This window comes from Ochlerotatus camptorhynchus, unplaced genomic scaffold (genome assembly GCF_037179485.1).
Source record: "Ochlerotatus camptorhynchus isolate MF236.1 unplaced genomic scaffold, CSIRO-AGI_Acam_v1.1 ptg000105l, whole genome shotgun sequence".
In the NCBI taxonomy this organism is placed as follows: domain Eukaryota; kingdom Metazoa; phylum Arthropoda; class Insecta; order Diptera; family Culicidae; genus Ochlerotatus; species Ochlerotatus camptorhynchus.
Genome location: NW_027040595.1, coordinates 3,218,165 through 3,243,992, shown reverse-complemented (window position 1 = coordinate 3,243,992; position 25,828 = coordinate 3,218,165). Strand labels below are relative to the sequence as shown.

Genomic DNA, 25,828 nt, shown 5'->3' with positions numbered 1-25,828 from the left:
GGAGGGGAGGGGGTTTGAAAATGGGCAAAACTTGCGTGACATAATTTATGGACCTTCTCTTACTTCGTCTAAGAATCAAATACCGCAACTCTAGCGTATTCATCAAATGACAATCATTTTTCGTCCGGTTTTGTTTTCAGTCTCCGTCACAAGTTTAAGGAATCAGCATTCGGGTCACAATGCTTGTTGATATAATAATTAATTAAAAGTTCAATAAATAATTTTATTGCTTACATTTTTCGTAAAATATTTTATTTTTCATTAATTTTTTGATTTTATTTACAAACAACATATCAGTCCCAATCATACTGCTAAACTCTACATTTTCCTAGAATTCGAACGCTTATCTCTAAAACTCGCATGTACTCAATTAACTCACGTCGTGTTTTGATTATCCTCGCACTCGTTCGTTGACACGATCATGGTTGCCTACGTTAAAACAATAATAATAAATAGGGATTTCTCCTAACTACGTTTCAATTTTTGTCCCACCAAATTTACTAGTCAAAACTTAACATACTAAACTCAACTGCACAGCAACGTCGAGGCTATTGGGCGTATGATGGGCGCTAAATTGTTATCGCATTCTTGTTTTGTTGCTGTTCATGCTCCGTTGGATGGCCATGCTTTAGAACACACGGAACGCACGTACCGACGACATACGTAAATCTATGTTTTCGTAAATGTTTCATTCTGCGATGCGTTTTATCATGACTTGTGTTTGACTTGTTTTGTACAGACTATAGGTTGTTTATGCTTTTTCTGAGGTTTACTATAAGGCACCATAGATGGGTTCGGTGTATAGGACGGGGGTCGCACTACCGTAAATTTCCGATCCTGAAATGCGCTGCGACGTTGCCGTTGATCGAATCTGTTTTTTGTACCTGAAATAGCAGTTGTTTGTTATAAAATGTCAAGTAGTGGTGAATGATCAAAGAATTACCTGCTAGCTAGGCAGCACGCAGTCATGGTGGAAGAAAAGGCAGCGAATCCGATCAACCCGGCAAGAATCACCAGCCACGTTCCGGAAGAGGCTATCAGTGCCGCCGTCTGCGGTTTTCGAGAAACCGAGCAGGAATCGATTTTATGAACCGAATACTTCAGGTAGGTTTCTATGAGAACATCTTTCATCTCCTGGCTGTCCATGATTTTCATCATCTCGATCGGAGGAAGGGCCGATCCGTGGCGGGACAGTTGGAAGCAGGAACTTGTTGAAGTGAAATCTAGACTATGATCTGGCTTGGCAAGCACTTGAGCATCGAATATCGACAGTTCCAAGTTGTACTCGGCTAGTCTTGATTGCAGATCGGAAGTAAAGTTTCCGATAATCACGTTGATATCCGACGGAGGTTTGGAGAAGACGAATCGTAGCAGGGATTTGTCACGAATAACGAAGATTCTGAGTTGGTTGTCAGTGATGCGTTCTATGTTGTGAGAATTGTTGGCACTGACGGTCATTTGGAAGAAACCATCCACGTAATCCGCCATTGATCGAGTGGTACGGATCTCCCCAGTAGCGTTGTTAAGATTGAACACTTTCATATAGTTTTCAGTATAATTATCTCTTCTGTAGAATTGTGGAACGAATGCCACGTCTTCAAGGCTGTAGAAAATTGGTGCTGCATTTGGATCCATGTCACGAGCCTTGCATGTCACTATGGTCGTATCGATGGGTACGTTGTGGCGAATACCAATCGTTTGATTTTCCTTTTCGAACTGAGGAGAATGATCATCAATATCTGCTATGTGAATGATAATCCTCTGCTCTGATTTATCGTACTTGTTATAACTCATTACAGTGGGGACAGGATCAATCTTATACTTGAAGCATTTTATAGTGAGACTAACGTGTTCTAGACTTTCGCGATCTAGCGGCCCGGTAGTTGTTATAATGGCAGCATTTGTCTCAGTTCGGGAAATTTTAAACAGTCCCTGTTCGTTTCCGTCGATGAATTCATAGTCTATGGCACCATTATCACCTATATCTTCGTCAACTGCTGAAAGATTACCCACGATCGACCCTGCTGGTTGTTCTTCAAGAACCAACATCTCAATGGGCTGGGCATCGACATCTCTTAGGAATCTAGGCTTATGATCGTCGATATCCAGAACGTTGATCCGCAGGACAATTGTTGACGCTTGTGGAGGTTCACCCATATCGCTCACCTCAATAATTATGTTGTACATTGACTTTGTCTCGCGGTCCAGTGATTTGGTCGTAGTAATAAGTCCCGTTTTGGAGTCGATTCTGAACGATTTAGCATCCTCAATATCAGACTGAATGCGGTACCGCAATGTCCCACTGGGTGTAGCAGGGCTATCTGGATCGCTAGCGACAACCTGAAATACTGGTGCACCGATCGTTGCATTCTGTCGAGAGAAGAAAGACGCTCATCAATTACATGTCAAAACAGTTGTTTGTTCCCCTCTTATACTCTTGTGCTTCGTCCCACATGGCCAGTGACTATAGGACAATCAATCAAAATTTTCTTCTATTGACTTTGCACAATCCGGGTTGTCAAGTCCCTGACACTTTCAAGCGCCATATGAGTGTGCACTTTATCATCGTTACGGCAAAGTGAACTTACCTCGGTCACGTTGGCTATTTGTCCCACTTTCGGTGCAATGAAGAAGGGAATCCCATCGTTCGCACTAATGTCACCGATGTAGAGCGTGAAGGTGACGTCACTGTACAGGGAACGCTGCTTCGGCAGTTGACTCCCGTTGTCCTGGGCACGGACGACCATCTCGTACGGATCCGAACGTCCTTTGCCGGTGAGGAGGACTTTGGATTTGATTTCACCCGTTTTTGGGTTGATATGAAGGAGACCTGGTGGAGGAGATGATGTTATAATAAGTGTTATTTCAGAGGAGTTTACATTTCATTTGGATTATTATTCTGGAATTCAGTTTAAATTTAGGGATGCAGTTGTACTTTTCCGGTCCCGAAGACATTCCGTATTGTTGGATTATTTTTTCAAAATTCCATATTCAATTTTTGACTGAGTTAGCACCGATCAATAGTATGATTTTTGATTGCAGTTGAATGTACAGGGTGATTCGATTATACAAAAATGCAATTCTCAATGGGTAAAATGGGTATATGTTCAAGTATTTTTCTTTTAAAGTGTGTACAAATATCAGTTTGTATTGATGGTGTAATTTTGTAGCTCTTCAAGATTGATTCACTGCAAAATGGTTGTATGATAAACGCAATGAGAACCATTTCAAAACCGTATTCAAGCCACAATAAAAGCTATTTAGCAACAAATAAAACCATTATTCGAGTCATTTACCCTAGCCGCTTGCTAATTCCACTAGAAAAACATCAATCAAGATAAAAGAGGATTCATAGATACCATCGGATCTTATCAAGATAATTAAAATAAAAACTAATTGCATAAAAATCCTGTAGATTTCCAAAATTAAAAAAAAAATTGTTCACATGAAGTGGCCCAGTTTAAGGTGCCATATAAAATTTGATTTGAAATGTGCGTGAAAACATCGAAAAACTTGAGTCCGCCCACGGGAAACATCGATATTACGAATTATTTTACATTTAAAAAAAAAATCTTCGATCGACCACTAAGCTAAACCGAGATTTTGGTTTTTCATGATTTTTGCATTCTAAATATTTTCTCATTGCTAAATTTACTAAGATTAAGTTATATCTGAGGAAATATAGATTGAAAATCGAAGCTTGTAAAAAAGAACAAAATTATTGAATTATGGCAAAGGCAAGGGCCATTTGTGAAAAAGTTATTTTGCTTTCAAGAAATCCTTAACAAATTCATAAGGTTTTGAAATGGCTTTTATGGACAAAATTTGTAGACTGAATTGTATTTATCTAAAGCCATTTTGCTTGATCCTAACACGTTCAGATTTATGGCAGCATTTATGGCGGCAATGTTGCCTACAAAATGTTAAACGTCAAAGTTTGTTTATCTTTCGATAGTTGCGCTGTGTGATCCAACGTTCTTCCAGACGATTCACTCCCGATGGCTTGGAAGCAGTTACTCAGAAAGTGTGCGATACTGCTTTACAACATTTCGCATTTCGCACAGCTGCATCCTCATTAATTCCCGAAAAAGATTCCCTTCTTCCTGATGGTTCTGGAAGTGCACCATCAAACGATACAGGAATGTACGGTTGAATGAAATTTTTCGAAGAGATGACCCTTTCGCCGAATAAAATTGCTGCTATGGATCGGAAACTAACTAGTGTCCGTTAAAGGACAGTTTCAGTGGTTTGCTGTCGGTACTGACGCAAGTTATTCCAATCGTCATCTATTCGCAAGGTCTGGAGAAGGCTGGTCTGTTTTGACAATGTTTCATGAATTTGAAGATCACGCTCACTTCACTCTTCTCCACCAGATGCTCAGTCGTTGATGGTACCCGTTCAGCCGGACGTGCTGGTTCTTCTAAAGAACTAAATTTTACTGAAATCAACTTCCCTTCGGTCGTTAGCATCGCTTGAATTTTTCATCCTAATTCGTTTTCTTCGAGATATCATAGTCATAAATTTGGCTTTTATTCACTATGAGGATCCATCTTTAAACTTCAATTTGTAAACAGAGGAGATTTTATGATACAATTTAAAAAAAAAACCTAAAAGGCAACAATATATATGCTTTTTGCTCTCATTTAAAACCTAATGGTTTTATGGTTGCTTTTATAATGATAGAACACGTTTATAGAGTATTTTATCAAGACATTAATAAAAAATCGCTAACGAAATTTATGATTGATTTATAGAACAGTTTTATCATAGAGGTAACTCTAAGACCAGCAAGCCCCGAAGAAACGAGCTCAACTTTTTGGCTTAGCTCTAGTACTATCTTCGGTCCCAAGCTAATCGATGCACCCCTCGAAAAATAGGAAAATCCACGAACCCCTCATTTTATCTGTCAAACTTTCATAGCGAATCAAAACAAACATAGTGTAGTACTAGAATATCGACTAGAATGGAGGGTATTAATCGATTTGCTTGGGACCAATAGGCTAGTCAATTAGTGAACCAATTTTAAATCGTTAGTTTCCACCGGTTGGTTTTATGGTGGGATTAAGAGTTACATTAAATTTAATTTTAAAACAAGACAGTTTTGTCTTCTCGCCATACTGTAAAAGGTTTTTAAAACAGCGAAAAGGTGAACTACTAAGCACTACTAAGCTTCAGAAAAACTGCAAGAACTTTTAACAAGTTCTGAAATTTCAAAAAGTTCAGAATTTTGGGTATGTTTAAAGATGTGTAAGGGTAAGTTCCGATAAATTAAAGACAGTTCATTAACTTTAGTTAAAATTCGAGAGCCCGGAAATTTCAGGAAAGTCCAGAGAACTTTAGTGAACTTCATGAATGAAACATCAGAAATATTTTGGAATATTCACAAGTTCAATGAATGGCAGGGAAATTTAATGGCGTTCAGGACATTTCCATTTGTCACAGGAGGATTGAGATAACTTTAGAGAAGCTCTGAGAACATCAGGATAGATCAATTAATTTCAAGGAAATTTCTGATTTTCGAAAACTTCAGGAAAGTTCCGAGAGGTTCATGCAAGTTTTGGAAACGTCAGGGAAGTTCCATGCTTTTTAATGACAGCTTCGATGAAATTTAATAGTAAAAAAAAAATAAGGATGATCACAAAACTTTAATGCTGTTCCGATTTCTTTAAGAAAGTCTAGAGATTTTCAAAGAAGATTAGAGATTTTCTGGAAGTTTCATTATAATCAGGAAAGTTCCGAGTACTTCGATCATTATCAGAGAACTTTAAAACAGCCTCATTAACTGCACGACAATTGCAAGAACTTCCAAGGACTTCCGAAGAATTATGGGATATTCCGAAGTGCATTTCAGGAATGTTCCGAAAACTTCAGGGGCATTGTGGGGTTTTCAGGGATGTTTATAAATATTAAGACAATTGCTGGATCATTTGAACATGTAAAGTACTTCAAAGAATATTGTGCTATCATTCTCCAGAAATCTGAAAGAATCCGGAGTTTATTCTCCAACTTCTCCTTGAAGTTACTTTCGGCTGCTCCGTTAGCTCTTTGGCCTCCGACATTCTCCAGTAGATTCATCCAGCGTCACCTGGAAGTTTCTTCCGTGACTTCCAGGAAGTTCAATTAATGTTCTAATGGATGTATGTGTCGAATTCTCCCACATGATTCTTACGGCTTCCTCGGGAAGTTTCTCCACAAGCCATTCTCCGTAGTTTTTTTTGAATGGCTACTCCAGGAATTCGTTTCCCTTTTCCAAAACATTTCAGGCTTCCTTTCACTTTTCTGAAAGTTTCGTCAAATTTTTGCCATAAGTTTCTCAATATTTGTCTGGGAAATAAACTGGATGTTATTCCGACTATTCTTAGAACTGTCTTCAAACTTCCTCCAGGAGAGCTTCAGTATTCTGTTTGTGGAAATTTTTTCGGCTTCTTTAAGAAGCTAATTCAAATATTCCCCGGTAATTTCTTCCGATTTATCATGAAAAGTAAATTTTCCATTTTTAGTCAAAAAGTATAAATTTTTGCCTAAAAAAACGGCAAATATAAATATCAAATTCATTAAAATAGTGCATACCGAGAAATACCGATTTTTTTTAAAGCATTTGATACCAACAAGATTGATATTAATCAGGAAACGCACTATTTTGAGACGCTATTGAATAGAAAAGGTAAAAGAGCATGAAGAAACAGAAAAAAATACATTGGAGACGATCGACGAGCTGCCAAGTCTCCAGTGCTAGACGAGGTTTTTAACCTTGTGCAATACGTGAGCAACTTCATCAACTTTTCAACTGAAGATCAATTTTATGGGATCATCAAATAAAATGATGCTTGCATTTTCTTTTGGGAAAATTAACTGAAAGATGCATACTCTTAAAACCAAACGTTGATACATATACACACTTGGCATCTTGTAAATCCAGCAGTGCTCATAACTTAAAACATAGTACGCAACTATTACGTCTCAAGAGACGACAGAGTACTCACCATTTGCCTCTCCTTCATTGAGAAAATCATACCGCACTTCCCCACCAGGTCCTTCATCCGGATCGTTGGCCGTAATTGCAATCACGAACGTATCCGCCAGCACATTCTCCGGTATGACCGCTGTGTATGACTTTTGTCCGAAAACAGGCGCATTATCGTTCACATCCAGAACATCGAGTATCACTTCGCTGTACCCCCGCTTGGCATCGCTGGCCTTCCCGGGTGAATCCTCCGCAGTGATCACCAGTTTTAGTACGGATTGCTTCTCCCGATCCAATGATTGACCTTTCGCTATACTTACTACACCGGATTTATTATCAATCATGAACAAATTGGCATGGGATCCGGCCAAACTGTACCAAACGGAATTGTATCCCAACAGTTTATCCTTTTCCGTTAAGACAGCGTCTCCATCCGTTGCCTTGACGGTGATAACTTGATGGGGATAATGATCCGACTCCATGACCGTTACCCGATAAGTTTCCTTCTCAAATACCGGTGCATTGTCATTGACGTTTTCAATCGTCATATTAATGTAAGCAAGCGACTGTCTCTTTCGATTACTCGTCATAGCTCGAACGACGAAATTAATATGAGTCTTATTAGCCGTCTCGTAGTCCAATCGCTTGTTCAGAATGATGTCACCTGTTTTCTCGTTCAAACTAAAGTACCCATCAACGTCAGCCATAACCATTTCAAAATGTACGATCGGAATATCTGCCACTGGATCGTTTGCTTCGAGTTTCATCACAACGCTTCCGATCGGGGATTCTTCTTTGACTTTAACCTCAATCGTAGGTCTAACCGTATTCCAGCCTTTGTTTTTGAAAACGGGGTTGATGTCCTTAAACGATTGGATAAAGAGGGTCACCTCAGCTCGATCCTGCTGCATGTCAACATTGTATTCGGCGTTGACGTCCACCGCTCGAACCGTTAGCGTTATGACGGCTGCGTAGTTATAATCCAGTGTACTGTTCACGTAGATCACTCCTTCGTCTTCGCTAATCCGGAAGGCGGTCTTAAAGTCGTACGATGAAGTCGTATGGAGCGGAATTCCTGCCTTTGTTTTTGCGGTGATTGGATCGACGATCGAGTATAGAATTCGGGCATTGACATCCGTATCCGTTGCGGTCACTTGCAGCACTTCGGTATCGATGTTGCTACGTTCAGAAACATAGGCAGTGTAGGATTGCTTAGTAAACTTTGGTGGCTTGTCGTTGACGTCTTGGATTTTAACGTACACGGTGGTGGTTGCCGTTTCTGGGATCGGAAAGCCAGCGTCAACCGCGTTGACGACGATGGAGTAGCTTTCAGGGTTGGAATCACGATCGAGCCGAGCGTCTCGTGCAACTTTGATTTGACCGGTTCTGAAATGAAAAGAACGTGTGTTGAATTAGTGAAATAGAAATGTAATCATAAAATACTAACTGGTCATTTATCTCAAAGTTGTCACTTGCTCCAACGATTTTGTACATCAGAAGGTCATCAATACCATCTGGATCCGTTGCACTGACATTGGTTACGTAATAGCCTGCAGGAGCATTTTCCGGAATACTAACTCGGTAGCTTGGTGGTCCGGGGATATCGTTCTTTCCATTCATGAACAAGCCCTTGAATATCGGTCGTTGATTTCCGGAGATTCCAACTCTGACCAGCACCCTAGTGTTATTCTTCAAAGGAGGTACTCCATGATCCGTTGCGACCAATATCAACTCGTACTGTCCTCGTTTGGTGTCCATTGAGTTAACTGGACGGGTTATCTTGATCTCCCCACTGTTCGGGTCTACCGTGAATACGTGTCCGGAAATGCTATTTTCGGATTCAATTGAATAAGTGACTTTTCCGCCACCCTGTTGAGGACCATCAAGATCCGTAGCGTGGACGAAGAATTGCGGTTCAAAATCAGTTGCACCTTCCCGAATAGTTCGAGTGTACTCTAACCACTCGAAAGCTGGATAATTATCGTTGACATCCATAATGTCAATCAATAGATTTGCATTGGTTTCCCGTTTACCGCCATCAGTTGCGACCAGCGCCAGACTGTAACTTTTTTGCTCTTCATAGTCCAAATTGAGATTCACATACACTCCACCCTTTTCCGGGTCAGTATAGAAATACTCCGCTCCGAAACCTTTCACCGAATACGTGAGTTTACCAAACATGCCGGTGTCATGATCCATCGCAACGATATCTGCTATCTTGTAGCCTTTTGGAGAGTTTTCTTTGACCTGGAGCTTGTAATTGGTATGAGGAAAAATTGGGGAGTTATCATTGGCATCCTGTAAGTGCACGGTCACCGTAGTCTTGGACTTTTCCTCTCCATTGACTGATGCAACAATGTCAAATATGAAGGTCCTCATGTCGCCATCGGCTACATCATAGTCTAGCTTTGATGGATCTACAACTTTCACCACAATGGGAGTTCTTCCTTCACCATGCGTTGGAGAAACGGTGAACACTCCTTCCGAGTTGTGGATGTTCCTCAGGGACAGTGAGTATCGGCTGTTTACTCCAAGATCCATATCGGTAACAATGATGACTAGATCCGGTAGCGGTGTGTAGTGTTCGAGATTTTCCGGAATGGAGACTTCGAATGAAGGCTTATTGAACACGGGAATATGATCATCGACGTCCGTCAGGACGATTGTGATTTGGGAGCTGGTAAAATCTCCAGGAACTTCGTTGTTGATCAGTTCGGTGGCACGGACAGAAAATGTGTAAGCTCCTCCATTTTTGGTGATTTTTGGATTTTCACGATCCAGTAAGCGTTCAGTTGTTACCAGTTCTGCTATTCCTGTACGAGGACCTCCAACAAATCTCAGCCTGAAATGTCCCATTGATTCGTTTTCGAGTGTTAGAACGATGGGCCGGGGACTTCCAGTGTCTCCATCCGTAGCGTTTATCGTAAGAACTACCGTCCCTTCAGGGGTATTTTCAGGAATTGACGCTGAGTAGGGTGCGTTGATAAATACAGGCGGTTGATCCTGAACGTCTATAATTGTGATGGCTACGGTGGCATACGATTTGAGGGGATTTGAAACAGCTCCATCCTTGGCCTGAATGGTCAGGATATAGGACGGCCTGGTTTCAAAATCTAAGGTCTTTTTCAATACAATCGACGCAGTATACTTTCCCTGCGCAATCTTCTCAGTCTTTACTTCAAATACCTCGCAGATGTCGTCGTTTTCTTTCGTGGGATCCAGATAGCAAGAAAGTTTCACATCTGCATTCATACCCTCGTCAAGATCGGTGACAATTATATCCGGACTAATCTTGACTGTGCTTCCCGGTTTGGTGGACTCGCTCATTGATGCGCTGTACGGTCGTCCGATGAACGTTGGCGCATTGTCGTTGTAGTCGCGTATAGGAATTTCACGCCTGAGCGAGATGGTGTTCGGTTCGGTGCCAAGCAAGCCTTCGTCTGTATGGGAAGAAAAGATAGACACATGCAGAGAGGACAGAAACAGAAAAATTGCAAATTAACGATTGTGAAAGCGTTTTAGTAACAGCATGTCGAACCGGTATACAAGGTGATGTAAGGCGATTTGCTTCGGTAATTAATTGCAAACATCTAAAGCGTTTACTTCGACATGAGTTTAACCAGTTCATCGGACGATTAAGTCTCTAAGTCAGCGATCATATGACGTCGATTTTTGCATACCTGTTATGCTGATGATTACTTCCACGCTATCCTGCAGCTCTCGATCAAGAGATTGCCGTAATCGCACCACGCCGCTGTCACGATCGACGCTGAAAACTGGTCCGGATATACTGTACCGCAGCTTACTTCCCTCAGGGTCAATGCCTGCAAAAAGGGGAAAGGTGAAAGATGTCAGTTTTCAGGGAACTTCAGCGAATAGGAGAAAAAGGCAAACGGCTAGTAACCTAACGGATGATGAATTTAAAGTCATAATTTAATCTCGACATCCATTACTAAACTGCAAGTCATAAACAACTTTTACAATTTGGCGTCCAAATAAAAACAACCGCTCGTCGTGTACGGTTTTGTCCAACGGGTCATGCAGTGAAAAATGGGGACCAGCCACGTCGAAGCCGGCCAAGAATGCTAATACGAGCATTTATTTCGCCATCATTACTTCTGTTTGCTGGTCGCGCGTGAAGATGCCACATACCAACCAACCGATGATGACGGTCGAGAGACCAACTTGGTCAGGTGGCTATGGCTCAGCTCAGTATAGTACTAATGTTGCTCACGATTTATGGTCAACCGGGTGATGAATTTCAAAACGACCCGTTTGATCCACTGAATGGTGAACGTGCAAGGGAATTTTGTACTCTTGTGGGCTGTTTTCCTTCTTTCCGCGAGACAGTGGCGGTAATCATGAGAAATGGGACAACTTTCGCATACAATGGAGCTACCGGTTCATTTAGTAGCGAGGAACGTCTTCTGAGGGAGATCTGACTTAGAGCATCATGTGTCTGCGTGTATGGTTGAAAGTGGGTTACTTTTAGTGAATGCATTTCCCATTAGAGGATTTTTGAAACATAGGGGCCGTGCACTAACTACGGAAGGGAAAAGAGGGAGGGGGGTTGATCACTTCTTACGTAATATTTCTCCAAAGAATTAAAAAGTTGTATTTTTTATGATGGTAAGTTGTCTACATATAAGTTATCAGCCCTGCATCAATTTCGATCCTACTTGAACAGCTGCGATAAAAATGATTAAACAAATTTCACGGCTGTTACATCTGGTAGGTATTTTGCGTTCTACACGGTAAGAAAAAAGTACCCAACGGCCAGTTCACTTTTACCTACTATTGACTAGTTTGTCTCCTTTTCTCCTTCTAATGTTGTCAAAAACGGTTGCTCCACCCAACAGGGGTAGTAAAGTGTGGGAACCCAACGTTGAGTATAATCACATATACCTACTTTTGGGTACAACTAACTTACTCTTGGGTAGAAAGCGAGTGGAAAATTCCATACGAATTGCACACAAGTAAATACAAACTACTTTGACACGCTTTACCTACTTTTGGGTTCCTGCACTATAGTGCCGAGATGAGTGAAAAGAACCTACTTTTGAGTACTGTTTTCTTACCGTGTACGTTGAATTCGCGTTTGATGCGGATTTCACGGAAAGCTTATCAAAAAATGTGCAGCCATGTTTATAGCTATTTTTTTTAAGTCTACAGTATTTCTGTAACTGATGCGGATAGATTTTCATTCAAGCTTCAAGCAACTATTAATAGATATTATCAGCAACTTTTTCGAGAAATTTACTGCCTGAAAACAAAATCATGTAACTGGAGGTATTTTGAAATTAGCTTTATAAAAATTGCATGTTTTGTTTTGTCTAAGCCTGGGAAGGTAGAAGCAGATATTGCACACACGGAATTTAATTTGTAGCTTGTCTTCTTTTCATGAAAATTTGTGCGATTGAAATCAAATCAAAATAAGCGTAGCAAAATAGCCTGTTTTGCTTTGAGGGTGTAGTGGTTGTTTGAGATTGTTCAGTGTGCAGTGAGAAAATGTACTTTTCTGTTCTGTATTTTATTATGCCACTAAATATTTTGAGAAAAAAAACTTAATTAATGGTATCTTTCAATGTTGATTTGTGTATATTAAATGAATGGATTAAAAAAAAACGATGTCCCATTGAATAAGATAGCTATAAAGCAAAAAAAAGGTAATATCGATCAATTTAATTCAAGCTGATGTATGAAATAATGATGTAATAGGAAAAAGCAGATACAATATTACATCAATGGATGTAATTTTGTTCGCAAAATCGATGTACATCGTACAACGTTATATTACACAACCGATGGATTAACCTGGTTGCAGCAGATTTTAATGTAATATTCAACAACTTTTTTTTCTGTGTAGAAACGACAGTTTGTCATAAATTACTTTACGCAAGATTACAATACCGCCTTGTATATTCTTGTTCATCTGTACGAAAAGCATCATCAAACTGCTTGGCTCCCAATGACGGTTCGTGACAGCTTGATTCTGGCTGGGATGGGACTTGACAATCGGGTAGCGATTTCGAGCCAATTTGCTGTCAAATCCGAGCCAGTTTCTGCTTGGTCGATTTGACAGTAGCAATCGTAGAATAAAAAGAACAGAGGGATTGCATCAATCAGGCTGGCAGTGATGCCAGAATCAATGTAGACGTCAATGGCGTTGTTAATTGTTAACATTTGCGAAAGGAAAGTTGAAAAATTGAGTGCACTGCGTGTTTTAAGCAATGGACATTGTTATTTCTTTATGGTTGTTTTTATTGTGTTGAGCAAAAATGATGTACAAGCTGCTAAACTGCGGTAGAATCTCCGAATAAAATCCAAATTTAAATAGAAAAAAAATACTTTCCCGGCAACATTGGTCAACTTCGGTAAATACCACGCACAACTTTCTGAAGGGCATTCTTCAAAAACATTAAGAAGAGTGAGAAGCTCGGTTGTCAAGTCCCGTTCCGGGATTCTGGGTCCTTTTGACGTTCATATTTTTCGAGTCTGCTTCTCCCTCACACGTTTAAGTAGGGTTAATTACTTAATCTAGCGCAGTTTAGCACCAAACGAAATGTTATTATTACTGATGGCTTCCAAATTTATTTACCTTTCCGTATGTACCGTAAGATTTGATAAAAAGAAACCAACCGTTGAGATATTGTCAAAAGTCTAACACTGCTTCTTGACACCAAACTCGGCCTACGGATTCTAAACTCGGCCTAACGCTTTGAAACGCCATTGAAACGCCAATGAATTCACATCGGCCTATCGGATGAAGATAAAACGTGAATCGTTCGGAGCGCTTCTTTTGTTTTTGGGAATAATGGGTGCAAACCTTCATATCACGCGTTCTCATTGACTTCGTGCCGTAGCTTAAAAACTAAAGTATCGTACCAAACGCACAATTGACTTGTTAACTCTGAAATCAAGGATTTATTTGAAGTTTTCTGCTCGATAGGCCCAAAATGGGCTATTAAGCCGAAGTAGTTCTCTACCCTAGTCTTCAAGAAAAGTGCCGCACGGTGTGTTTTAAAGTGAACTTTATTTTAAAAAAAAAATCGGCTAGTCTGATATTTTATCTCATGCAAGTAGAGGCCTTTCCCTATTTTGACAACTCTTGATTTTATTTAGTTTTTCGAAACCTGAGAACTCAATTGACGACGACGATTTTGGGCGGTCGGAGCCGGAAAGCGACAGCGGTCAAGAAAGTGATGGACGCTTTGTGCTAGTCACGACTGTCGGATCTTCGGAATCGAAAGGCGCTAAGCGACGAACAGACGAAGAACACCAACTGAATATGAAAGCCATAAAGCAGCTGTACAACCCGCCGACGGTAGAGGAAATCAATCGGTTGAAGGAAACGGAATATTTCTACCACTCGAATCTGTGTCGGCTGCTATTTCCGGAAGTTTTTGTGGGCGGTAAAAGATGCGGACAATGAACGATTTTCTGCTGGTATTTTCCGACGGCTCGCATGTTCTCGCCAAGGAAAGCTTCAAATTCTTTCAGCAACGGATCATGCACCATATTGGATCCAGTCGTTTCTTCTTCTTCTTCTTCTTATTCTTCTTCTTCTTCTTCGCATTTCAAGCTTATTGCTTAGTACGTATTAGCTTATTGTGTGCTCTCAACTTAGTGTTCTAGATGCACTTCCATAGTTATTAATTGAGAGCTTTCGATGCCGTTGTCGCAGGTGACCTAAAAATCATCAATCTTTTGCTAGGTATTATGGGTCACAGTTCAACTTATCTTTATCTATATTGCTGCACAAGTAAGTCCATTCTTTCTTAAGATAGCAACGCTGGACTTAATAAACACAAGTTACGTAAAATGGAAGACTGATGGTGCTGATGATAAACGAGCAAGTTGTTGATCCAACAACTGCTGAACAGTGGGTGAAGCTAAGTTCATGTCAAAGTCATAGCAAGTATGACTTTACAGATAGAAAATGCCACAAATTACTGGAGAAGAGGACTTTGTTGAAATCTGATGGACAGCTCAGTATTTTCAGAAATTCAATTTTACTCTTCTCTTATTATAATTAACTTAATTAAGCGACTATTTGTCTGATTCCACCATTATGATAAAATGTAAAATTAACAAAAATGAGTAACTGTTAGTCTTATTCTTCTTCTTCTTTGAATTTCAAGCTTATTGCGTATCGCATATTACCTTGATTCGTGCTCTCGAACCTAGTGTTCTAGATGCACTTTCACAGTTATTAATTGATAGCTTTCGATTCCTGTACCATTTTTGCATTAGTATAATTGCGTGGCAAGTCCAATCATACTCTATGTCCAGGGAAGTCGAGAAATTTTCCAACTTGAAAATTTCTAGACAAGGCCGGTAATCAAACCCAGTCACCTCCAGCGTGGCCTTGCTAATTCTGTGAAAAACATAACTGGGTAACAGCTACTCTAAATTTGACATATACATACATACATTACTCAATAAAGAGTTACAGCATAATTACACTCATTAGGATAGTTCCACTTTTAACAAAACGGATTCGTTTTGAACTCAGTTTAGAGCAACTTTAAACGAGTGTGCTTGAAACATGTAGTAGTTTTCCGTATATTATTTTTTCATCAACATTTCAAAAGTGTGAAACTGCTTTTGTAAACCATAGCGTTGGCCAACGCGAATAAAAGCTTACTTTTGCAATCATCCACCCTCTTCCAGTTGGTATGGTTAGTTTACCTGAATGAGGTATAAATTACGAGAAATCGGTGGATGAAGTAATGGTTTACAAAAGAAGTTTCACCCTGATGAAATGTTGGCATCGATTTGTCCTTCATGCTGTGTTTTATTTCGAGGATACCAACAGACCAAGATATGAATTGTGTATTTCTTTGGACATGAAGAGGAAACCTAACAAATTAAAAAAAATGCAATCAATCATAAATCAAATTCGGATGAGTGGGGTTGATGACAATTTGTCGCCCCCATGCTGACCGGTCGGTTGTTACGGCACTCCTGATAACAGGTAATACATACTAATCAAATCACGATTTGATCAAAACATACTGACTGCCCGGGTGGCACATTTATGCCATATTCTCTTGCTCCAATCGTCACCCCTCCTCGCAACCACCAGCTTCAAATCTCAGCCGGTAGGTAACGATAATTGCTTCATACTGAGTGAAACGAATTGGAAAACGAAATGATTGGAAGTGCGACTACAGCTCACCACGGCACCGCACCATGCGGCCACAAACAGATCGCTTGTGTCGGAGGTCGATTCACTCGAGTCGGGCTCGGCGGAATGAAAGTGAAATGCAGTAAAAATAATGAGGAAATGCTTGCAAGGTCCAAATTATCGAAAGTGTTTCGTTTGAAGCGAGGAGCTTGGGTAAGCTCGCACGAGGTGAGATTCTTTGCCGGAAGAATGTAATGAGTGGAGTGAGTCGATGCATTGAAATGCATACATGCACATTAAAGGTCAACTCTCGGTCTAAAGTTGTTTGAAATGTCACAAGAACTGGACATATTGAACCAAAGCTAAATACACAAACACAACTTGATCTTGTCCTGCTTCACTCGAGATATAAATTAGTGCCAGTTGATGCCAGATCGCCATTCACCCATTCAGTCACGTTTTTAGACCAAATCGAATTCATAGCCTAGCGCCATTCAGCTGTGGCAATATCTTAGCTTTCTGGTCATTCATAAAACAATTAACTGCCATTGCATAACCGTATCATGCCGCACAGGCGACTCAGAATCATTGAACTAAGTCAAGGCTAAACACCTTTCAATTAGCTATTAATATTCAACGTTTGTTGAGCACTGAGTAGGAATCATCGCGGCTCCCATGAGGCTGCACAGCCTCGCTTCAGACACGGTGCACCGTACGCAAACACAGGCTGAATGTCATGAGAAACTAGTTCACTGGATCAGATGGCGCTAGATGTAGATACTTCAAAAAGGGCTCGACCTGTATGAACAGAAATGAAAGTACAATTATTTATCTCACAACTGCCTGCATGCCGGTAGATACTCGTTGCTTACCAACTACCAGATCATAACTACGTATGACCTACACACTCCATCCCTGGGTGTCTTTCCTGCTTCCACACGCTCCCCGCTAGTTGCACTTGACAGAAACTCACTAAATTTATGCATGCAGCTCCCGCACATGAAGGGCACGTCTGCTCCGGTCTGGCAATCGTGCCTAGGGGCAAGAAGACGCGGTATGCGCGCATGAAGAATTAGTTAACGATAGTTAGATAATTATTTACGCCCATTCAGGTGATCCAAAAAATGTGACATGAACGGCTATCGCCGATTTTTTTTTAAAGTTATAGGTCAATGACAACGACTGTATTTCTTGCATCAGAGACTGCAACAGTGATGATGATGATGATGATGATGGTCCCACCTCTTACCCCTACAAAGGTTTGAGCTGGACGATTTATCTTTAAGATAATTAAATATGACATTTTAACCAGGTTAGCAAAGAAAATCGAGCTGGTTACAGTTACAGATATAAATTCCCTCTCGAGTTTACAGTTGCTTCACAGCGATATAAATGTGGAAAAGCTCAGGCGTCAACCTCTTAGTTCGCCTTTTTGTTCACTTAAAATATATTTGAGTATTACAAGCAATCAAGAGTTAATGAACAATCAACAAAGCATTCTATTACAATAGCAACCTCGCAATCTGATGCTATCATAATTTTCAGCAATGTCAAGAATGCTCACGAACCCCCAACATTTACCAGAAAACTTACTACTAACTCAAGGTGTCTTCCAAATTAGCTTAAAAATTGCATTCTTTTTATCAAATTTTAAATTCAGTCCTCTATATCCGTAATACGCGCGCGAGGCTCAAACCTGTGTAGACTACTTTTTTTTTTAATTAATCTACTATTAAATCAAATATTAAAAATCCATCATCACCATCGTGGCGAACAGAAATAGTTTTTGCAGTGTTACAATAATTATTAAAAAGTCGTCATGACAGCTATCCACATAAAATAATCCGTTAGAGATACCTTCGTCAAGATACATAATTTGTCAATTGATAAAAAAAAAAATTGGATAAATGTTCAAAAGACAGCTTTAACGTGTGAAATGCAGTGTCTTTTTAATTCTGTAAGTGTTGCTGAACGTTTGATATGTCTAGGCATCGAATTGAAAACATTTATTCCTTTATAATATAATGAATTCTGTGAAGCACAAGTCAAGAAATGTGGTGTTCTTATTTCAACCGCGTTTCTAGTGTTATATCTATAAATGTCACTTCTTCTTTCTTTCACAAATATCGAGGAAGCAATCTGTTAGCTACTTTAAAAATGAACACCATAGTCAAATACACAATTCTTTGCTTCACCGACATGATGCGTCTAGCATCAGAGTTGAGGAAGTGAATCTATTACATCTCAAAATCAAACGCATTATTTTATTCTGCAAGCACTGTAATCTCGATATTTGTGTTTCATTGGCCAGATATAAAATGGAAGGGCAAAAGTCTAGATTAGGAGAGATGATTGATTTGTATAGATGTGTATCTTGATGACATTGTCAATGTGAGAGTTGAACTTAAGTTTGTCATCAATAATCACGCCAAGATATTTAATCTGTCGAATACGACCAATAGTCTCATCATCAATTACAATAGCGACGTTCTCATTTAATCGATTCCGTGAAATTACCTTAAATTTAGTTTTACTTGTATTCAATTTCAACTGCTTGCACTTCATTCATCTACTTAGAGAACGCAAATCTTCATTCAAGTGTAAAACGGCATCTAAATCCTTAGCTGCAATGAATCAGTATCATCTGCAAAAAGATTAATATCGCAAAATCGTAAAACACAGTGAGCGTAATGTAAAAACAAAACATTTTAAATAAACAGGTTGCAAGAGGATTACCGCTTCAACCAGAGGCAACCTAATGTTATATAACAGGAAAACACATCGAATTGTGAATACATATAGCTTAATAAATTTTGTGTTCTGAGAGTATGTACCCTAATGCACCAAATACTGGACTGGAGTCCGAGAATTTGATTTTTTTTATTAAATCATACGTCAACTTTGCAACAAAATAACTATCCATGTGTGATGATTCTGAACGATACCAAAAGACCATGATAAAATTTACGTGCTGTTTTAAGCATAGTAGACTGTTGCAATCAGTTTATTATGGACTTAGTGTCTGGATTTTGAAGCTTTACGGTACATAATTAGTTTTGTTTGCCGAATCTCAACAATTTTTGCCAAGATTTGCACAGCTGATCTTTCGGGAAACAAATTTCACTGGGGTTTCAGCCAAAGTGACATGTGCTTGCTCAGTCTTGAAAAATATTTTTTGGAATCTTAAATCGATTTCATGTCTGCGATCTAGGTTGCCTAGGAGCACTATGTTGCAATTGAACCTGTGTTTTTATTAACATTTACCCAGACTTTGAAATTACAACGACCGGCACGGTGTCTCTGGTAGCACAACATCATTATAGAAAAATCCAGTCTTTCCGTGCGGAAATATTTGCATTTTAATGAAGAATGTGTTACTGCTACCTAAAGTTACAATACATTCAAACAACACTTTTCAGTGTTCAATATTACCTGTATATTTTCTACCTTTTTCGAACCTTATTCCCCTACGATCCTTGTTTGGACCCTACCCGAGGTAATCCTGCTTGGATATCAGTTTAGGAAATTCCTCTTCGTTCCATCAGATTCTAATAGCAATCTGCTTGGAAGTCAATTTGGAGAAACATTTTACTGCCACAAAAAGAAAAGGGCAATCTCTTGATCCCCCTTCTGATGAAATTTATTTGAGCAATCAATTTTATATGCTCACGGATGTCGAGAATTATCCATCATCCAGGAAAAAGGTCCCCCGTATTGTGATCCCCACTTCTGACTTCTGGATCAGATCAAAGATGAATTGAAAAAAAAAAATACTTGGGGTTGAACGAATCCAACTAATCAAAATGAAAATGAAATCCCGTCCTAGGGATTTCCACAACGGGATTTATAATAATTTTTATTTAGTTCACTTCAAATCTAGTAAACTAAACAACATTAAGGCATTAGAAAAAGCTTGCCTTACGCTCCATGTCCGAGTGAAGTGGGAACACTTCAGGAAGGCTGGAGGAAATTTCCAAAACCTCACCCAGTCCCTGCTACATACCAGCTAAATGCATGTATTGTGGTGATTCCACTCACGCAAAGGACGACTGTCCTATGAAGAAAAATCCTAAGAAATTTAAATGTTCAAATTGTGTTGAAAATCACATATACAATTTTTGGGAATGTAAGACTTGCAAAGCGATCCTACAATCTCGTTCTAAGTGACAGGTAGGAAACACTCCAATTTTTGAGGAAATTGTAATGATTTTGATTTAAGTAGCATTACAGCTCCTAAAATAGATTTTTTACAGAAATCATTAATCGACATGATTGCTAATATTCTAAAACTAACTACATACTCCATACTAACAATACTCGATGATAATGAAGACGAGCTATTTAACTTTTTGAGATTTCATAACGTACATATTGCTGTTATTATTTAAACATTCCTTAAACCTGGCCATAAGGTTAAAGAGGACGCAAATTATAATTCATAGACGTATCAAACATCAAACTCTATCTACATTTGATACCAATGTTTTTGAAACTTTGTGAATGTCGAAACAAAATTTGGACAACTTACGTTTAAAGCTGCTATTTTCCAATCCAATGCGTAGGTCAGTAAAAATGTTTTCTCAAGGGTGACCTTGAGAAACTTACCCTTCATTGATCTAAATTCTTCATTATTGGTGATTTTAATGCAATCTTCTGCAGGTTATTACACTATTCAATATCCAAACAGCCCAACATGCTTAACTGATTCATGTCAACTTTGTAGCCAATTGGTTACCCATTAGAGTGATACAAAATTTGAAATTTTCGCTCCACAATACTTAAACGATTCCAAATTGGATCCTGGCTAACCTCTCAAAATTTGTACCCATTTGGTGAGAAACTGAGATGGCACAAACCATTTGAAGTTTGTATGGGAATTACTATGGTAAAACCAAGATTTTTGTTCATGTCGATCTAATAATTCACCATATCGGTCTGCTTCAAAAGCTTTCAATTTGACTTGTAGGATATTTTCCCAGCTACAACTTTGCTGAAGACCACTTTTTGATTAAATGCAAGAATCGAAAGTTATTAATGGTTCAATGCACTGATGTCCTATGATAATGCTCAATCAACTGCTCAGCAGGCAACATTGGTGTTTCTGGGGCGTTGAATAGGAGACAAAAATTATGGCTACTATGTCACACTGCAAAATAAAGTGTTGCCTACAGAGCAGCTGCTTGATCATGTCATAAGTTTACCAATCTCTTAAATAATTAATAACTATTTTCTGTCTCGTTTAACATAGAAACAATCTTCAGCAAAGTTGTAGCTGAGAAAATTTTCTATAAGAATCGTTATCGAGCTGTTTTGCAGCTCAATATGGAAAAAGACTAGAAGGCAATGAACAAAAAGTTGAGATTTCCCATAGTAATTTACATGTAAACTTCAAATGGTTTGTGCGAAGTCTGTTTCTAACCAAATGAGTTGTAACTTTTGGAAGCTAATCACGATCCGATTTGAAACCATTTAAGCACTGTGGAGCGAAAAAGTCAAATTTTGCATTAGTCTATTACCCATGCTGACTTCGGTTCTGATCACCTTCCAGTAACTTTTGAAATATCCCAAGAAATAATTTCTAATCCCAACAGCTCAACTTTCAATTACCATAGAGCTGATTGGGAGCAATTTCGAGCATTTATGGAACATAACTTCGATCCAAATATTTCTTTTCAAACCAAAGGTGACGTTAATTATACTCTTGAATATCTGACCACTTCTATAGCTGAAGAGCTGCCTCAGTACCAATATGTGAGGTTAAATTCGCTTCAATTATAATAGACGATGATCTTCAGCTCTTGATCCGTCTGAAAAATGTCCTTAGACGGCAATATCAAAGAACACGCGATCCTGCCATGAAAGTGATCTGGAGGGATTTGCAAAAACAAATTAAAAAGCGATTCTCTGCCCTGAGGAGCAATACTTTTGAAAATGATGTTTCGAAATTAGACCCGAGCTCTAAACCCTTTTTGAAGCTCACAAAATTTTTGGAAAAAAAACCTCAAAAGCCTATTCCAGCGCTTAAAGAAGGTGATAACATTTTGTTCACAAATTCGGAAACAGCTCAGAAACTTGCTACGCAATTCGAGAGTTCCCAAAATTTCAGTTCGGGTCTTACTAGTCCTATTGAGAATCAGGTTCCTCGGGATTATCTGATTATTTTCTCTCGGGAAAACATTTTTGATTATTCCTGGGGGATTGATTTGGATGAAGTAAGATCTGTACCTAAAAAGTTTAATAATATGAAAGCTCTAGGTGATGATGCAATTTTCTACATCCTCATAAAAAACTCCAAAAGAGAACCATGTAAAACTATTTAACAGATGTTTCCATTTGGTATACTTTCCTGATAAATGGAAAAATGCAAAAGTTGTTCCAATTTTAAAGCCTGATAAAAATTGAGCTGATGCTTTTAGATATCGTTCAATAAGCTTGCTTTCATCAATAAGTAAACTTTTCGTGAAGATAATTTTGCATAAAATGATACTTCACATCAATACGAACTAACTTTTTGCAGATGCGTAGTTTGGATTTCGTTATGTGCATTCAACTACTCATCAACTCTTAAGAGTTACCGATTTAATTCGTTCAAATAAATCTAAAGGCTGCTGGTAAGTTACTGTAGTAGCTGGAGCACTTAGGTTCAAATGAAATGTAATTTATTTTGAATTTGGAACAAATAAAGAGCTAAAATTTTTTTAGAAACATCAGTATCGGTGATACACCCATCAAATGAAATCTTAGGCGCTCCTCTTTCATTTGAGGCTGATTTCAAAAAAAATTATCAGGTTTAATTTTTATTTTTTTGTTGGCTTAAAATATGATTTTTGGACGTGATTTATAGAAAAAATATTCCGAAAAGAATAAATATTGTTCTTATCCCACCGGTAGAATATTTTGAATAATTACGTAAGCTCTTTAGCGGCACCAGTGGTATAGTAGTAAGCGTGATTGCCTCTCACCCCAAAGAGCCTGGTTGCAATCCCAGGCGCCGCCGTGATTTTCTGAGGCATAAATTCTCTAATACAAACCAATCGTCTATGATCGACGATATGTGCTTGTCGATGTGAACAAACACAGTTCGTATGTGTTCTACATCACACATGTTGGATAAGGGATGTCCAATGCAGTATGAATAGAGCAGTGAGCTGCTGGCCTCACCTTCGACCACCGGCCATAGTGATGATTTATCATCAAATTTATTTTTGGATTACGGTTAACGACTTGTAGTCAATTTTATTTGTTTATACGAAAGTTAGAAGATACTGAGAGGTTAGCACATATCATCGGTAAGAGACGTGTGTGTGTGAGAAAATTTGTGAAAAAAACTAAGGGCACCGGTCTCAATTGACTACAAGTCGTTCACCGTAATCCAAAAAATATACGTATCCTTAAAGCGAAAATACTGCGGTAGAAAGCGAATCATGCTGATCGATTGTTTGATCGACAAATGAACATAGGAACTATTCAAAAATGAACAAAATTACTCCATTGTGTCCGCGCTCTGACAAGCCGTCGTTGATTTAATTCCCCGTCTCTCGCTCTCTCGTAACGCATATTTCAAAAACAAGTTTCAAGACCACCGCAAGAGAAATTCACTTTCACAGATCAAATTTTGACGACGCCGTCACGTTCACCCTGGCAAACGGTACCGAATTTATTATCAAGGTGATGGGATGAACGACGCAGAGATGACGATGGTTCCATTGGAATTTCCCACTGCAATATGCCTATCTACTTGAATTCGTGAACAAAAACTGTCCCGCTCAGCTTCCATGTAGCGTTTGGTACTGGACCATCCGCGTGTATGTGACTGTATGCGTGTTGGTGATTTGTTGCACCCGCGAGAGTTTGTATTTTATTTTGTAGAAAGATAAGCACCCACAAATGAAAGCGACTGTCCATTGTGTGGTTCATGGTTATTGACTTTCCGAGGAGTTTTCTTTCGGCCGCTTGTGGCTTGTGTGTTGTCAGCTGATTGTTATAATTACTTCAGCAGCCGCCAAAACGACCATCTCGGCGGGAACTGGGTCAATTGACCTGAGGCGAATGATAGTAAATGAAACGTAGGGATGCTGTATGGTGCTCGTAAAGTGATATTTAGCTATAACTTTCCAAGATATGAATGGGTTTGTTACTACTGAGCAGCAGTTAAGGTTCATCGCTTTCACCTGCCAAATGACAGTGGACGCGGTATGCAAAGTCTTTTGTTTTCGTTGGTTGCCTGTGATTTCAGCGGATGAATGGCGGGCATCGTGAGTACCGTGCTTGAATTGCCTTAGCCTGGGAAAATCGACGAACGTTTATGGAAGAGTCTAGTGGATAATTTTCTACGCATTGACGTTTTGCTGGGTACGGTCGCGGTGGTGCGCTGTCCGGACGCAACACTGCGGTGCAAAGGTTTTCGGTGATGGTGATGATATTGGTGGTGGTGAGTGGCGAAATTGGAATAAAGGAGTTTTTTTTCCTGATGGCTTTTAGTCGGCTAACTCGTGGCCGTATTAATTTCGGTTTACACAATATCTTGCGTAAACATCGTCGGTATGTTGAGGCTATTCGTTAGCTGCAGCTATCGGGTTAGGAGATGAACTGAATTTCACGGTGAATTGGGTTGCCCTATAGTTTGTTATGATCAATGTTTATTTACAGTTGTTAATTATTGTGTAAGAGGTAAAGCTTAACACCCGTGACTATGAAATGATATAAATGCTAAAAGGAATTGAGTGTTTGTAAATATTAAATGATCGGATGGTAGCTGGGTCACGTTTAGAATAAATATTATAGAATGCAATAGTCTTTGTAGTTAAGTTTCTACTCCATATGGTATAATTATCGATTGAGCACATACATAGTGTCTTTTTTTAGCACGGTATTACCAATATGAAGGCACCGGTTTGCTCCACTTCTCTGCTCCTAGAGGATCATTGTGCATGCCACACAATATAAAAAATCATGGATTGGTTAGCATAGAAAGCTCTCAATTAATAATTGTGAAAGTGCATCTAAGTTGAGAGCCCGTAAAACGCTCGCAATAGACGCGTAAAAAGCCTAGAAGAAGAAAACAGTGTCCTTTTCCTCGATAACGTATTTTGATTTGTTTTCGAAATTTTTTTGAATCAACTAATCCTTTGACAGCGCGGATGATCTTCTTCTACTTTTTCTTTGGCTATCACATTCAAAATATTTTTTTAGCATGCTCTCAGCTTAGTGAACACATCTAAAGTTTTCTAAGTCTCCAATAAATATTTAGGTTGCTAGTAATGCTATTTTCATACCTGAATTTGGTAATCATAAGTTATTTTTTCGTGCTAGGGAAGAGTAGCGTGGTGATTTGCTTGATTTTAATGGTGAGGCTCTGCAAAGGATTGAAGGAGCATTCCCTAATATTTTCTTTATAAAAAAGAATACATTTCAAACTTAGTTTACAAGAACGATCGCCATGCAAGGTTGGCATAGGACTTTATCGGATTGTTGGTGCAAACTAAGGGTTTAGAGTAAAAATCCACCACAGAGTCCAAACCATCGTTGTGGTTGAACAATAAAGCCACAAGCTGTCTACCAATCGGTTATTCAAATACATGGTAAGCAAAAAGGCAAATATAAATTCCTATGGAGAGAGCATCGGCCACCTCGGGAGCAGCTTTGAATATGGAAACAAGCGGAAGAAAAATAAACTGCATTGCATACTAGTATACCTGGGTAAGCAACTACGCTAACCGTTTCCCTACACCAAT

General features: G+C 39.1%; 1 protein-coding gene across 1 annotated transcript in view; it reads right to left on the bottom strand.

Moving 5' to 3' along the window:
* Window positions 1-397: 397 nt before the first annotated feature.
* Window positions 398-25,828, bottom strand: part of Cad74A (cadherin-74A) — a 47,254-nt gene continuing 21,823 nt past the window's right edge. The window contains exons 2-7 of the mRNA XM_065219519.1: window positions 10,645-10,788; window positions 8,412-10,404; window positions 6,984-8,350; window positions 2,589-2,830; window positions 944-2,370; window positions 398-884 (exon numbers count right to left, since the gene is read on the bottom strand). Coding sequence (XP_065075591.1) covers window positions 773-884; window positions 944-2,370; window positions 2,589-2,830; window positions 6,984-8,350; window positions 8,412-10,404; window positions 10,645-10,788 — 5,285 coding nt within the window. The 3' untranslated portion in view covers window positions 398-772. The remainder of the gene's footprint in view (window positions 885-943; window positions 2,371-2,588; window positions 2,831-6,983; window positions 8,351-8,411; window positions 10,405-10,644; window positions 10,789-25,828) is intronic.